The 17,500-nt window shown below is 39.2% G+C and overlaps 1 protein-coding gene across 8 annotated transcripts in view; it reads left to right on the plus strand.

The window, feature by feature from the left end:
* STOX2 (storkhead box 2) overlaps positions 1 to 7,690 on the plus strand; it is a 244,525-nt gene extending 236,835 nt beyond the window's left edge. For all 8 annotated transcript variants that reach the window (XM_078852521.1, XM_073341767.2, XM_073341761.2 and 5 more), the window contains one exon: positions 1,511 to 7,690. In XM_078852521.1, the coding sequence (XP_078708647.1) occupies positions 1,511 to 1,706 (196 nt within the window). In that variant the 3' untranslated portion in view covers positions 1,707 to 7,690. The remainder of the gene's footprint in view (positions 1 to 1,510) is intronic.
* The last annotated feature ends 9,810 nt before the right edge of the window (positions 7,691 to 17,500 follow it).

Genomic DNA, 17,500 nt, shown 5'->3' on the forward strand with positions numbered 1-17,500 from the left:
TTTTTTTTTTTTAAGAGGTCATGCAGTCCTGCTGCTTTTCCCTCCCCTGGAGTCATACCCAACCCTGCCATCAATCTGCACACACAGCTCGCATTGCAGGATGACGGCAATCTCAGGATATACATGTTGTCATGCTCAGTTTGTGACATCAAAATTGAAAATTATTGAAAATCTGGAAATGATGGTTACAAATTGAATATGACTTCATGTGAGAAATAAACAGCAGGAACTCATGAATTGTAAACACAAAGGCTGTTTTTCAGTCATCTGTCCATCCCCAGCTAAAAGTTTAGGAAGAGAAGTCAGAAAATGAGAAGGGGTGTATGTTTCTGCCTGTCATACGCTCCTTGAGTGGTATGTAAATTGTCCATTGAAGCAAATGGGTAATACTCAAGGCAGAAGAGGGCCAGTGGTGAGCAGAACTGTACCTATTATAACAAGTTTTCCACAAGGCATCAGTGATTCTTAGTTGTTCTGTTTCTGTTTATTCCACACCTGAATTCATTCCTCTGTGCGTGGTTTTGTATTCATCTCCACAGAAATAATTGTTGTTAACAAAGGATTATGGCTATAGGTGGAGAATAAATAGCAGGAGCAAATGATTCATTAAAAATAAAGTCTGTCTTCATCCAAAGGTCCTTACGGGTAGAACATAAAAGAAGTGGTATAATATAAAAGGAGTAGAACTCACTTTAAATACAATGGCCACTATTTTCAAAAATTGGTGGCTCAAGTTTAGGCTTCTCTGTCCTTATTTAGATACCTCATTAAATGGCCTGATTTTCAGAAGGGCTGAGCACACAGCCACGCCCACAGATGAGCAATTTACTTGCATTAAAAGAACTTTCTATATTAGATAGTGAAATTACAACACTAATGCTGTTTAAGGACCCAATCCTGCATCGTGATAGTCCTTATAGTGGAGGGCACTCAGAATCTCAAGGCTTTGATGCCAGCAACTAAAAAACATTCCAAGAAATGTGTCATAATTGGAAGTATTACAGCTTTAATGGAAAATAGTGTCTTCAGTTTGGTCAGAACTACCAGAAATGTTCTGTGTGCAAACATATACAATAATGGGGAGGCATAAAAATACTGGCCAAAGGAGAATTCTCATAGCTCAGTTCAGCCACATGGCTGATTTAGTGAAACTATTCTGTGATTCAGTGCACCAGCCTGGAAAGAAAGGTGATCTATTTCACATGGAAGTTTTGCCGGAATGAAAAATCCAGATGTTTGATATTGGCTCAGATGTACAAACTTTGTGGAACAACTTCAGGTCTGTTTAGTACTATACCTGTGCAATAACCTGTAACCAGTGAGTATGTTTGCAATCCCTTTTGGAGCAACATGTGAATAATCAAACTGATATGCTTCATTGATGTGACACTGCATGCAAACACAGGAAGCCCATTTTAAAACACCCCAGTCAGTTTTCCTCTTTGGTAGATATATGGGGGGTGGCGGTGTTTTGTTTTGTTTTGTTTATTTCATTTATTTTGCTTTATAGTACTCGCGAGAGCTTGGCTTCCAACACTTCAAGTATTGTTGAGAGTAACAGACGTCAGAACCCAGCCCTGAGTCCTGCACATGGTGGCGCAGGTCCAATGTTCAACTTCCGAGCAATTGCAGACCCTCCAACAAGTGAAGCTGAAAAACTGCAGAAACCTGCTAACTGCCTACAAGCTTCTGTTACTAGTGTTTGATAGTCCTTCTGCCTCGGCTCTTCTGTCTCATCCTATACAGCAAAGTTTACGACACTGGGACTGATGTTTACATCTTTGGAAAAAACGAGCATCTCATCCACAGTTTTGGTGTTTACTTAAACTGTGCTGCTATGTAGGGACAACAAAGAAATCTTGTATTTCAAGGTATTGCTTTCCACACCTGCAGCTCTGTAGCAACAGAATAGCAGTAGGAATAATATGTACACCTTTGCTTCACTTAATTGTAACTGAGCACATATATGAAAGTCTAGACACTGTAAGTGTAATCTGCATTTTCAATGTCCATGCAGTTGCCAACTCCATTTAAAAATGCCACAGATGCGTGATGCCCCCTGTGAGTGGTTAAACTCGGACAGAGTTGATCATTTTATTTCAAAAATTGAGCCACCACTAAAAATAAACAGCTAGGTCACCTTGAGGGAAAACAAAGCCAAACATGACTAGTAAAGACCTCAGCTCCATCTGTGAATTATTTATACATCAGTCATTTTCACTGTGAGTTTTCATGACACGATTTTGCAGGAATCTATAAAAGCAAGTCAAAAGAGGGCATGTTTTAAGTATGTGGGGTGGGTAAGGGAGAATTGCTGTATTTTATTTTTTTGTTTCAAAAGTATATGAGATGCTTGTCTAAAACTTACTATGTTAACCTTCCATAATTGCAAACAGAGTTGAAGGCCTTTGAATCCAGGTGAAAGGAGGGGAAGTCTAACTATGACTGAGGCAAAGCAAATAGTGACAGAAAAGGCGTAACAGGTTTTTTTAGTATAAATCAAATGTTTAAGGAAGGTGATCTCATTGGTGTGGCACGTCTGATATTCCAACGTGCTGTTAATATAAAAATCAGAATAACAAATTTATTTGAACAAAAGAGAAGTTCTTTGTGATACAAATGACAAGCATGGCCTGAAGAGCTGATTTCTTTCTAATGGAAGGACATAATTCTATTTTATATAGCTTTTAAGTAGAGTGCCTAAATTAGGCTGTTGAAAATAGCGTGCATTGCAGTGGTTATCAAAGGAGAAATTTAGAGAATTATAAACTTCAGGCCTTTTAGTCAATGGGCGTTATTTACAATTCAGCATTTTATGGACATGTATAGCTTTTAAAATTATATATGATTTGAAATTAAATGTGTTCATATGGTTGATCGAGAAATCCTAATTCTGCAGGCGTGGTGTATCTTATTTGTACTCCCTTAAATTGTTATTCCAAAGTAATTTATGCTAACTTGATTACTCCAGAGTAACTCTTACAGATAGGCAAACTCCACACGTAATTTTTAGGTATAAAGGGCCAAGTTCTGCTCTGTTACACATGCAAACATTTACTGCAGCAAACTGTCTCCAAAAGTGCCCACATTTGCTATTTTATCAGAACTGGAAGAAAAACGAAAACGTTAAGAAGGATGTTCAGCAATGTAAATACTTACATTGCCTTTTATTGGTACCCAAGATATTACACCCAACAGCACATATTAAAAACCAACATTTTCTTCAGTTTCTGGTGACATGTATAACTTGTATAAACCATTTGCTTCACTCATGTTCTGTATTGTCATCAGAATTCTTTAGTAAAGATATAGCTGTATATTACACAGTTGGATATAGCTTACATATTTATGAAATGGCTTTATAACTCTGGACACAATTGGTTTCTGATTCTGTCAGGTATATCATACAGAACCTATGTCTATATTCTAACTGTTTTCCTTATTTCTATGCCTACATTCCATTTCATAAGAGCAATAAGATCTTTCAGTGCACATAAGGGAAATCATTGTGCTTCTTGGTTGGTTAAAGTCACTTAGCCTCCTGCCTTATCATGCCTTCCAAGCCATCTCGTGACCCAATAATACTTTGCCTGTCCCATCTTATTGCTTAAATATGTAACTTCAGGATTGCTTATTACATGCAGACTTGAGTCTTTTTTGTGAGGCGTCGTTATATATGATACAGTGGCTGACTGTGATTTTTGTTTCTGAGATATGCTCTGATGTTAGTAGTATGTATCAATTCAGTAAATAAAAATGTTTGAACAATATCTTAACTTATAGCTGATTATCTGAAAGTACAAATTGCAGTATTAAAATGTGAACAGAAAAGACAAACTTTACCTTTTTGGGGAAAACATTTTCTTTGTTATAAACTTACTAAAATTTATACAGGTAGTTGACTGTACAGAAGACATCTTTCCAGAGAAATATCATAGTATCTACTTAAAAACTGTATAGTTTCTGATTTCTGAAAGTTCCCATAGTCCAGCAGACAAAATAAAATGTCATATTAATGTTAACATGGCATACTACTGGTATTAATGTGACTCTCAGAATATGGAATGTAAGCAGAAGTTTCAAATAGAAATATTCTGATCTTGAATTTTTTTTTAAAAAAATCAACAGGTGAAATATAAAGAAATTCCATTGTGAGGTTCTGGTAACAAAACCATGGGAGTGGAGCTTGAGTGCTTTGTGTCACCTTACTCCTTCAATGAAATCATAGCCTTGTATTACATGGTTGCTTATCTATCATTCTTCTCACAATTTAAAGGTTTACAGAATTAGATTAGGTTGAATCTCTGTGTTGTGTCAACTTTAAAGGGTCAACACAAATCTGTTGGCATTTTGCACACTTTTAATATGTATTATTATAATACAACATGTTACTTTTATGGTAATTTTTTTTACATCTATAACTACCTCCATGAATTTGATGAAATGCAGCAACATGAAAAAAGTGTTTTGTAAAAAGCAAGGTTAAAAAAATTCGGTATCATTAGGTCATGGTGTTCTCTTGTGTATCAGTGCTTGCATACAAAGTCATTATGTTTTCATTGCCATGATTTCCTTTTCCTGTATTAAATTTAGCTTTCAGTTTAATAATTTGAGATTTTGATGAGGCCACATAATTTTGTTAAGAGTGAACGGAAGCCTAATACCTTCCATGGTCTTGCCATTATTGCTAAATTTTTTACTTGGTAGAAAGTCAAAACGATAGTTAAAACAACGAGGAGTTCTTGTGGCACCTTAGAGTCTTAGGGCTTGTCTACGTTACCCGCTGGATCGACGGGCAGCTATCGATCCAGCAGGGGTCGATTTATCGCATCTAGTCTAGTTGCGATAAATCAACCGCCAAGTGCTCCCCCGTTGATTCCGGTACTCCACCGGAGTGAGAGGTGCAGGCGGAGTCGATGGGGGAGCGTCAGCCATCGACTTACCACAGTGAAGACACCGCGGTAAGTAGACCTAAGTACGTCTACTTCAGCTATGTTGTTCATGTAGCTGAAGTTGCGTAACTTAAATCGATTCCCCCTCCGTCCCCAGTGTAGACCAGGCCTTAGTCTCTGAGGTGTCACAAAGAACTCCTCATTGTTTTTGCTGATACAGACTAACACGCTACCCTTCTGAAAATGATAGTTGTAATTTAGCAGATTATTAACACCTACAGTATATGAAATATGATTGGCAGTTTGGAGTTTTACAGAAGACATACCAGGTATTTTTTTGTCAACCTTCAAACACTTTGGGCCCTATTCTGCCTTCAGTTATGCCAACATATCAAATCAGAACTTCTCTTAAATGGCAGGACCTGTGTGCTATCCAGCTGTCATTTAAAGAATGCACATTTCATTTTCTAATCCCATGTATCTCAGATGCTTGCTTCCATTGAAATTAGTGATGAAACTTTAATTGATTTTATTGAGATTAGTATCAGGGTCCCTAAGTAAGGTGTATACAGAGGTGCCCATCCTGCAAAGAACCTGGGCAGACTTCCAATAAAAAGGGGGTTAGCTGTAGAGTAATAGCCAATTACAAGTTGCCTTTTTTAAAACTAGAAAATTTCAAAAACCAAGGAAAATAAGTGTAAGCTTCACCTTAGCAGCTCTAATTTATGTACAAACCCTGAATTTATTCAAGCATACAGAATCCCAATACTCGGATGTAAATTAATATCACTAGATGAGCCAATTTTCCTGTGTACATATTTTAATTTTTTTTAAAAAATGAGAATAGTATCCATTTGACTCAGCAGAGCAATGTAAACACCCACATGGTAGAAAGCAATCCTCACCCCCGTTCAAACAGTAAAATCTATTTGAAAACAACGTTTTTGATGAAAACCTCGATCTTATTGCTGGTGATGGTAGTTTATTTTTCGAAAAAGTCGGATCATAAACAGTATTTGGAGCCCATAATAAACTATAATAATATTTTGCACTTATATTTCATGCCTTTTACCTGAGGATCTCAAAGCTGTTTGCAAACCATTAAGCCTCACAAGCTTGTGAGGTAGGCAAATTTTGTTATCCCTATTTAACTCACTGACATATTGAAACATAGAAAGGTTAAGTGACATGTCCAAGATCACACAGAGTCAACAATGTGATTATCAAACAGTTTCTTTATTTAATTTGAGTCATGACAGTAGGTTTAATGTTTTAATATTTAACCAAAGTGCTTAATGTTTATACTATAAGGATATTCTTCGGAGGTGTTACAGTTATTAAAGTAGGAGAGAAACTATAGTCCTGCACTGGACTTTGATATTGGAAGTGCCAAAAATGTTCACATTTCAGCAATAGGGCTGCTGCCAATAGTGGTTTTAGAAAAGTCAATTTTAACAAAAACTTGTTTTTCAAATACATTTTACAGGGCTTTCCCCAAGGTGATACTTCAAATTGCTATACTGAGTAAGAATCTTCTTTTAATCTAGTGGCACACCATAGTTGACAATCCTCTCTGCTCCTCTGAAGAAGACAGTATAGTATTAAAGAGAAATGCTGCAATTTTTTACTTAATTCCTTTAAACATATATACTTAACCCATAATAACGCACATAATTTAATTAGTCTGTAGTTTATTAAGGCATCAGGATTTCCTGTTTATATACAACATGCCCAGCTGGAATTATTGAAGTGCCACTCGTGTGAAAGGAGAATGGGATTATCACTTTTTTTTTTTTTTTTTTTTTTGGTAGCAGCATTTCAAATTTTTACTTCAGTTACACAGGCGTATATCTGGAATAACTTTACTGATTTACACTGAGGTAACTAAGCTCAAACTCCATCCTTAACTCCATTGAAGCTTTGTTCTGAGCTGAGGGTTTTTGTTTCCCTTCCCTGGGAAGAATATGTAGAAGAGGCAGAAGGCCACTCACACTTGGATTTGAAAATAGGACTTTGGTTGAATAAACAGGTGTTTCTCCCATGACTGTATATGAAATCTGTAGAGAAATGCACAATCAGCAAACCTCCTGCCCCCTCCCCCCACCCTCCCAGCCTGGATGCTAATGCACAACCATCTGTTTTGCACAATGGAAGGGCAAATCTCTGTTCAGTATAATGCACTCATCAAGCTGTACAGTGGATAAGAGCCACCCAAAGGATGCCCATGTGAAAGTATGAAAGGTCTGAACAGGGCTCTTAGAGTAATTGGCACAGATGTTACTTTTATACATAGAGGAGACTTACGTTTAAAGGGATCATAATTCTGCAGGTAACTTTCTGTGAGTGTCTGAATGTGACCGTCGCTTTAGGTTTAAATGAGTTAATAAATGCAAGTGGGACTTACTGTATATTAGAAGGGAGTTTTGCAGCCAAGACTGCCTTGTATAAATGTGTTTGCACTGAAAATAAATTTTAAAAATTACTTGGTCTCTGGTTGCTGTAAAGGTCATCCAAGATGGATGTTCTGTTTATATTGTATAATATTTCATATGAAATAATTACAGTTCATAAAATGTCTTCCCTAATGTTACTGATTTATAACAGCACATTTGTAACATGGTTTTTATTGTGTCAGTGTACCATACTGTAAATGATGATTACTTGTCATGCTTAGTGTAATAATTTAAAGGAGAAAAGGACAGGGATTTTTGTAAGTCTATATATTTGAAAGTCCCTCCATATGGTAATATTGTGTACATGTTGTTTACGTAGTGTTGTGTGAAATATCCATTTTGGATTGTGTTACTTTTTAAGATATTAAATAACATTTGGTTATATGTTTTCAGTGGGTTTTTTTGCACCTTCAAGGGATGTGGAGGGTACATGTATTCTTAAGTTTCATCCCGTGTTTTTCGCCCTCATTTAGTAAAATGTGCATAACAAATTTGCCATCTCAAAAAACAAAGGTAATTGTAGCTTGATATTTTCATGGATACTGAATGAAATCCCTATGATCTTTTCTAGTAATAGAGAAGCAAGGGTGAAAACTAAACATAAGTATAGGATTTAAAACTCCCAATTTGAATTGGACATACAGGCTAATGCAACTAGAGTGAACATATTTATAATTGAATTTACAAGAATATAGTTAAGGTGGATCAGACTTCTATGAAATGCAAAATCCTTTAAAGCATTGTAAAGTCAACTGGAGACAAATTTCAGTTTTCCTTTTTTTCCCCTTCGCCATCTGTGTGGGCCAGAGAAGGTCATGGTACACAGACAGTGGAGAGGAAGAACCACTAGCAAGGTGATTGTTTTGGTGAAGTGCAGATGACATTGTGCATGGAAACAGTCTTGACAAATCATAAACAAGATTTACATATGCCATTTTCCTGCCCTCCCAGGAAAGGCAGGAGGAAGGGTTATGGAGAGATTTTGACCCCAAATGTTTTGGGTTGGCTCGGGAATCTTGTCTTGACTACCAAAACAACCACCATTTGCCTGATGTAATGTTCATACATGCCCCAAGGTCAGGTATAAAGCAATACGTATTAATGTTTTGGATATCAAGTAAGAGTTTCTATTTGAAATGGGTTCTGGCACCCAGTTCCTTGACTTGTCAATTCTCTGTGATGCATACAACTATAAATACTACAAATACTCTTTTCTATAGTGCCAGAAAAACTGCACCCTTTCACCCATCCATCTGTTCCCTATTGCTTTTCATAATCTCATCCCTAAGAATATTTTTAGACTAGGAAAAGTGGTCATATTTCAGCAGGGGTTGGCTGATACATTTTAATTAACCCTCATCTAATGCTGATCCTTTCTCCAAAAAAGGGTATATAGATATGCCCTACATCGAGCCATGTTCTGAGTGGCCTGTAGGCAAAGCAACCTCAGTAATCGCTCCACCAATCATCAGTCCTACAGTCTAGTAGGTAGCCCCATTACTGGTAGCCCCATTACTGTTACGCAGCAGTAATTTGGCCCAGGTATGTTGTGGGGTTGTTGGGGGGTTTTTTTGTTTTGTTTTTTCTGAAGTACCTCTCTTCTGGTTTTTCTTTGGTTTGGTTTGGTTTCTGTAGTGTTGGAGGACTTCACGGGATAGCTTTTCACCTCTTAGTCTGTGATTTCACCTGCCATTGTCTAGGAGGAAACCTAGATTGTGTTCCCAGGCCCTTTATACACACATCCTAGAACTATATTTGGAAACCCGTGTTTGAACTTGCTTCATACCTGTTCAAGCTGAAGGTTCAGAAATCTGGAGACTTCATGCAAATATCTTCATGTTTTAATTTGCATATGTGAATATGCTTTACTTTACAGATATGGTGGCCAGTGTCCCGATTAGCAGAACTGTAAACCTGACAAGGATGCAGCATGGAATGAGCTTTAGAAGCAAAGGGATTGCTATGCTCTGCCATCTCCCTGGAGTGGCATTGTGAGAACTCGGTGGCAGCTTGAGGCTCTGCCGCTGGCTGCTGCTGCTCCTGGAGTGGGTGGAGGGATGTGGTTCAGTTGTCTTGCTGGCTGCTGCTTGGCCTGGACTGGAAGGGCCATCTGACAACTTCCTGCAATTTGATGGGGGCTGCTCTGGTTAGCCTGAAGCTGGGTGCCTAGCTCTGGCTGTTCCTTGCTTGGCTGCCCCTGCCTGTTTGGAGCAAGGGGGCAGAGGGTGAGGCAAGTGGAGTGTTGTGGGGATAAAGAGGTTTCTGGCCACTGATCCCTGGTTACTGCCCATCCATGTGGCTATGCACAGATAGCCCAATGTCACTTTAACAATAGCTCCAAGCCTATGGCCATGGGTGGGCTGAGCAACTATGTTCTCTTGCTCTTTAATTGGAGCCCTGGATTCTTAAGCATAGATTTCCTACCTGGGATGGCCCTTAGCATAGAGACATAGCATGGAGTGTCTCCCTAGCTCTCCATATCAGGAGATTACTTCTGCCTAGGAGCTTAAATGTGGACAGCAGCTAAAGAGAGCAGACTCTGGCTGGCATCTCATCAGGAGACTTGGTCTCTGTCTAAACATGATTTCAGTTAACCTGGTTCAGAATCAATTTATCTGGCCACAGTGGTTTCAACCCAGTAACTTTTTTAAAATGTACAGTGAGCCCTTCCTTCTCTCCACGTGCCCCACTGTATCTGAGTCTCTTTACCATTTTCAGTTTCTGAGTTTTCCTACAAACTGATTTTTCTATAATGTATCTCTTCCATTTTTCCTCACTCTTCCAAATTATCTTCTGATTCTGCTTCCCTTTAGCATCTTATTTTCCCCATTAGTATTTTCTTTTATTACTTTTCCTTGACTCTAGATGTTCCCTACTTCCCCCTTTAAATTGAATTTTTTCTCCTTTGCCGTCTCTCAAAATCTCATCCTTTTTGTACAAACTTCCTCTTTCTTCAATCCCTTTCTCTTTTTCACTCCTCCTGCTAATTTGAAATAGCTCAGTTGAGGTGAACTGAACCATAGCTTCAGGAAAGGAGCTCCTGCCATTAGGTGTCTTGTGAAATGCCGCTCGGGATTTGAGATTTAAAAAATGTGAAGGTGTCTAAATACCCTCAGCCTTTCATCAGCACTGTCATTTATATCCTCCCCCTCATTTCCCTCACTACCCTCGTATTCCTGCAATACGTTCTTCTGCCAAACTTCTCGGTGTATATTTATAGCTGAGTAACGATGACTAAAATTCCAGTCTCTGAAGAGCTTTGGGATATTTATACCACATCGCCTTCCTCTGTGCAATAGGGCAAGCCACCTGGCAGGAAGGTAAGTGGGTTTTGTTGTTTTGTTTAAGTCCAGTTGTGTTTCAAAAATTGCTACCTGGATGCTGGTCTCTTACCAAATTTTCTGAACTATGATATGGGGAGCTCACAATTCAGATCTACTTGCTTGGTACAACTGATAGCATCAAGGTACAGAAAGTCTTGCAGCAATCTCAATGATCCAGGAGCTTTGGTGGTCAGGACCTTCATGCCAAGGTGAATAAGCTTGGGTTTGTACACACTCCTTTCTACATAGCTTCCAAATTCTCTGGTGAAATAAAAGAAAAACTGTGCTCTTGGCTTTATGCTGTAGAGTAGTCAGAACTGCTCCTTCTGACAATGGGACCACCCTTTCCCCCATGGAGTCTGCTGGACCTACATACAAGCCTGGCAGTTCATTCTCCTTAGTAATTTCAGGGAACTTCACCTAAGCACTTGTTTTTCTTCAATATATAGGCCCTTAATTGTTTAGGATTGTCAGAAAAACTCATTGGTACCGTGCTGAAGACCACAAGCAAAGTTAAATCAAATTGAAGAATTAAGATCAGAAAGAAAGAATGCCCTGGGGGAGGTCATATTGTTTTTTCTGGCTTGGTCTGAGTAGGAGTCACGAGGGATGACCAGTTTCTTAATAATTTTTTTAGGTCACTGTGAGATTCCCCTTTATTTCAAGTGATACATTTTCTTTTGGGACTTGAATATGGTTCTGAAGAGACCGTTTCTTGCCTATATATCCTTTCAATTCTATATTTTTGTTTGCTGATATTTGAAAATTACAACTTTCCTTGGTTATCGCAGTGATAAAGTATGCCTAAGTGCAATACTTACTTTAGTTTCCAAAGCATTTTTTTAAGAATTCCAGAAAGAGTCACATTTATTTCCAGCTACCTTTGGCCTCATATGTTTTTATCCAAAGAAAAATTATGACTTTGTGATGCTAATGATGGCTATCTTACTCTAAAGTGTAGTGTCTCTTGTCTATTGGACAAATCCTGCTTTCATTTACAACCACACAACTTGTCTTCCAGGGAGCTGCACAGATGTAATTGAGAGCAGTTTGGCTATATATTAGGGATGTCAATTAATCGCAGTTAACTCATGCGATTAACTCAAAAAAATTAATCGTGATTAAAAAAAGTAATCACGATTAATCACACTTATAACATTAGAATACCAATTGAAATTTATTAAATATTTTTGATGATTTTCTACATTTTCAATATTGATTTCAATTACAACACAAAATACAAAGTGCACAGTGCTCACTTTATATTATTTTTTGTTACAAACATATGCACTGTAAAAATGATAAACAAAAGAAATAGTATTTTTCAATTCACCTCATACAAGTACTGAAGTGCAATCTCTTTATCGTGAAAGTGTAACTTACAGATGCAGATTTTTTTTGGTTACATAACTGCACTCAAAAACAAAACAGTGTAAAACATTAGAGCCTACAAGTCCACTCAGTCCTTATTCTGCCAATCGCTAAGACAAACAAGTTTGTTTACATTGATGGGAGATACTGCTGCCTGCTTCTTATTTATAATGTCACCTAAAAGTGAGAACAGGTGTTTGCATGGAACTTTTGTAGCCAGCATTGCAAGGTATTTACATGCCAGATACGCTAAACATTCGTATGCTGCTTCATGCTTTGGCCACCATTCCAGAGGACATGCTTCCATGCTGATGATGCTCGTTTTTAAAAAAAAAAAAACCCATCAATTAAATCTGTGACTGTACTCCTTGGGGGGAGAATTGTATGTCTCCTGCTCTGTTTAACCCCATTCTGCCATATATTTCATGTTATAGCAATCTTGGATGATGACCCAGCTCATGTTGGTTGTTTTAAGAACACTTTCACAGCAGATTTGACAAAATGCACAGAGGGTATCGATGTGAGATTTCTAAAAGTAGCTACAGCACTCAACCCAAGGTTTAAGAATCTGAAGTGCCGTCCAAAATCTGAGAGGGTCGAGGTGTAGCGCATGCTTTTAGAAGTCTTAAAAGAGCAACACTCTGATGCAGAAATTACAGAACCCAAACCATCAAAAACCTTCTGCTGGTGGCATCTGACTCAGATGAAGAAAATGAACATGCGTCAGTCCACACTGCTTTGGATCGTTCTCAAGAAGAACCCATCATCAGCATAGAAGCATGTCCTCTGGAATGGTGGTTGAAGCATGAAATGACATATGAATCTTAAGTGCATCTGGCACGTAAATATCTTGCAATGCCAGTTATAACAGTGCCATGCGAACGCCTGTTCTCACTTCCAGGTGACATTGTAAACAAAAATCAGGCAGCATTATCTCCTGCACATTGTAACCAACCTTGTTTGTCTTAGTGACTAGCTGACCAAGAAGTGGGACTGAGTGGACTTGTAGGTTCTAAAGTTTTACATTGTTTTACTTTTAAATGAGTTTTTTTGTACATAATTCTACATTTGTAAGTTCCACTTTCATGACAAAGAGTACTTGTATGAAGTGAAATGAAAAATACTTTTTTTTACGGTGCTAATATTTGTAATTAAAAGTGAGCATTGTACACTTTGTATTCTGTGTTATAATCGAAATTTAATATATTTGAAAATGTAGTAAACATCCAAAAATATTTAAAATAAATGGTATTCTATTGTTATTTAACAGCGTGATTAAGCATGATTGATTTTTTTAATCGCTTGACAACCCTACTAGATACATAAATGCATCACTTTGCCCAACATTGGGGTGAAGATAACCAGGTGAGTGAAACAAGGTAATTGTTTAACAGTGCACAGCAACACAACACAAGTTTATTTAGAAACAAAAGAGAATATCATGTTTGAGTTTTTAACGTTTATATTCACCAAAAGCAAAAGATTAAAGCAGATTCATAATTTTTCATTTTAAAAGTTAACAAAGACTGACGCCAACAATCTTGTCCTGGCAGAGGGATGGGCTAGAAGAAATAAGATGCTGCATAAAAACACAATCTGATAAATCTGAAAAATACTTGATAAATATCATTTTCTAATGTTAAGCAGGTATGACATATTAATCTAGTCTTCTGTAGACAGATCCCATTCTGTTCTCCAGTTTAATGCTATCTATACTTCTGTGATATGTTGAGCCCCATCTACCATAGCCTGGTGGATTTCAGAGGTGATGATTGTAACAAGCAATTTGTTGTAGAATGACTCCTGTGCCCTCTATGTGAAGTGTAAAAGGTTTTTTTTTTGCAGGAGAGTGTGGAAGCAATGCAGAGGCTCCAACTTGTGCAACACACCCCTCTCCTGAATGAGTTGTTCCTCCATGAGCACATCACTCCTGTGCGCTGTCTACCAGTTCCCGGTCATAGCCTTGGTCTTGATCAAGACACAGCTACATCAGTGATCACATTTCCACCTGTAATCCATCCAGGCAAGTGTGCTCCTTGGGGACATAGAAGTTTACAAAGCCCAGGGTGAAGTGCATAAGATCCAAAGATAAAGCATTCTTGAATTGAGGGTGTTCATTGGTGGAACTAACTTCCAGAGGAGCCTAGGCTAAGCCATAGTCTGACCACCATCAGGACTTATTGCAAGACCATCCTCTTTGGCCAAGCACGTAGGGCTGAGGTATCAAACGAGTTCTACAAACACATTGCCTTATCTAAACTTAATCTCTGTAGCCATCTCTCAGGCAGGTCTATCTTATTCCCCATTTCTGAGTTGGTAAAAACAGCCTGCACTGCTTTGCAGCATGCTCCCTCTGTTGCTAAGTGAGTCTCCCCAGCCTATCAGCTTTTTCACTGACATAGCGGGTAGCCTCTCCCAGGTCACCCAAACCCCCTCTCTTTCCTAGGGTCTTTAAGGTGTTAGAATTCCCTTTGATCCCAGGCTTAGTCTTGGGAAAGAGTACCCCATGGTAGCCTGGGTGGAGCCAGATAGGTAACTTCTTTGCCCCAATCCTTGTTATCTTAACTCCTTTGAAGTTGTGTATTTGAAAGGCTGGCTTATGTCATTGTTTTACCTCTCCTGCTCAGTTCTTTAACAACCTCTTTACAACCTCCTTTGATTTACGCTATACATCAGGCAGGCAGCAATACAAAACTGAACGAGGAAGCCAGGTCACATTTAAAAATAGGCATTTTGTTCATTCGGCACAGAGGCCTGTGAGTATACTCTTCACTCCCTCAGCAGGCTCCCAGTGTAATACACAATGCTCAATCTTATCTGCCTGTGGTGCTATCCCAGTAACCATGACTATAACTCCCTGGTCTGGGCTTTGTTGGGACTATGATTAAAATGTACGTGTTGGACCTGGGGCTGTAGCCTCGCTTTCACCTGTGGGGCTGGATATGTTAGTTGATTTCAGTTCTTCAGGGGCTACAGTGCTGTGCTCAGACACTTGTCTTCCCCTTATCTCTTGCAAACATGTGCTGGACCCTGTTTCTGTTACCCTCACTCACCAACAGGGATTTCCCTGCACACACACCCAGTGGGGGTGTAAACCCTGCCTGAATTTCCCCAGTACCCACCAGTGGTCAACTAGTAGTTACGCAGTGTTGCCAATTTAGTCACTGGTTGGAAATTTGAATTGAAATTGAAATATTAATACACACTTTAAAAGCATATATAGTGTATGATAAAATACTTGTACTTGAAAAAGTATAATAGGTTTGAAAAGTATGAACAAAGACAAGCGTCATCACACTGCTCTTGTTTTTTCTGGCAATGTTGGTGCATTCGTTTTGGCAATGTTGGCCAACCTTATAATTTCAAATTATGATTTGTAAGCAAGGTCTGAATGAGCTGTCCCCTGACACCTAGTGATGAGCCGGGGGTGGGAGGAAAGGCTTCAGGACCAGACTGTATTTACATGAACATACCTGCTCTGCCTCGGTATCCAGCAGACAGAGCTGTGCTGTGCAAGTGATCAATTTTGGCTGGTGCTGGGTTTTTACAAATCATTTTAGTATTGAATGCGGGGAGTCATACAATATTGTTATCCTTATTGTGAGAGTAAAGGGCAGCGGAACTGTACTTAGCCTGCCTGAATGAGGGGGTCACCCTGAATGCTAAATTTTTGCCAGGGCTTGGCAGTTCATAGCCCCGGGACATTGGGTTTTCCACGTCAGTTATGAAAGTAAAAAACTTGCTTGAGTCCCGGTACCTCTTTCATTACAAATTAAGCACTGGTCACCCTCAACTGAACTGCACTTGCTAAGCAAGGGGTTTGGATGGCAGATCCCAATGGAGAGAAGTGGGGGGCGGGGGATGGACAGGGGTTTTGGTTGGTGGTGTGGGCTGTGCCTAGGAGTCACAGGCACTATTTGACTTGCCCCCTCTCTCCTATTTAAAGATAGAGCTTATTAGGCTCCATAGAGAGTCTTTTGTTTTGTTAAGTGACCGCTAGAGCTGAAATCACTAATAATCAGGTCTAAGTGCTTAGACCTGCTGCAGGACAGCATTTCTGTGGAAGAGACAGCCCGGCCTGCACTCGCTGTGAGGTTCCCCCACTGCGAGCTGAAATCACTGAGACCTGAGTGGAACCTCAAGAAACCGACCCACAGAGGTCACAGTGGCAGGTGACAGCAGAAGGTGATGGCACAGGGCCATCAGCAATGGAGTGGTGGAGTGAACGGTGGCACAACAAACAGCAGCAGCCAGAGTGAGCGGCAAGCAGCTGGAAGAACAAGCAAGGTGACTTTTCCCCCGCACTCCCCAGGGTGGGAGGTGATCTCAGGCGAAAGCACCTCTGAACTCTGGGTCTTCACTGACCAAGGACAACAACTGAGTGGGGTACGGTGGAGAAGGGAGGGACACATTAAAGGACCATTTGTTTGTTGGACTATGTTTTAGTGACTTTGCTCCAGAATGCTAGATTTGTGACACAGAAACTTATATAAATATACATTTCCTAGTAGGCCAAGATTATTTTTTAAACGCATTATTTGCCAAGGTCGTTATCTCACATTTTTGCTATCTCAAGAGGTTGTTATCTTGGGGAGTTTCTGTACTAAACTTTTTTATTACATTATCATTTATTTTTACATAAGAACAGCCATATTGGGTCAGACCAACGGTCCATCTAGCCCAGTACCCTGTCTTCTGACAGTGGCCAGTGCCAGGTGCTTCAAAGGGAATTAACAGAACAGGGCAATTATAAAGTGATCCATCCCCTGTTGTCCACCCCCAGCTTCTGACAAGCAGAGGCTCTCCGAGTACAGTGTTGCATCCCTGCCCATCATGGCTAATAGCCATTGATGGACATATCCTCCATGAACTTATCTCGTTCTGTTTTGAACCCTGTTATAGTTTTGGCCTTCACAACACCGCCTGGCAAAAAGTTCCACAGGTTGACTATGTGTTGTGTGAAGTACTTCCTTTTGTTTGTTTTTAAACCTGCTGCCTATTAATTTCACTGGGTGACCCCTAGTTCTTGTGTTATGTGAAGGAGCTTATTCACTTTCTCCATACCAGTCAAGATTTTATAGACCTGTATCATATCCCCTCCTAGTCCTCTCTTTCCAAGCTGAAAAGTCTCTGTCTTTTTAATCTCTCCGCAAAGGGAAGATGTTCCATACCCCTAATCATTTTAGTTGCCCTTCTCTGTACCTTTTCCAACTCCAATATATCTTTTTTTGAGATGGGGTGACCAGAACTACACACAGTATTCGAGATGTGAGTATAGCATAGATTTATATAATAAAAGTGAAGGAGCTTGGTTTGCCAGACCAATCAGCAAAACCAATGTTGACAAATTATGCAAAACAGCTGCAAAACACCAATCCTCTGGACTTCATGGACATGCAGAAAGCCTTATTAGCCAGTCATTGTCAAAACCAATTTTAGAAGTACTTAATGAGGCTGTTAA

The sequence above is a fragment of the Lepidochelys kempii genome, chromosome 4 (genome assembly GCF_965140285.1).
Source record: "Lepidochelys kempii isolate rLepKem1 chromosome 4, rLepKem1.hap1, whole genome shotgun sequence".
In the NCBI taxonomy this organism is placed as follows: Eukaryota; Metazoa; Chordata; order Testudines; family Cheloniidae; genus Lepidochelys; species Lepidochelys kempii.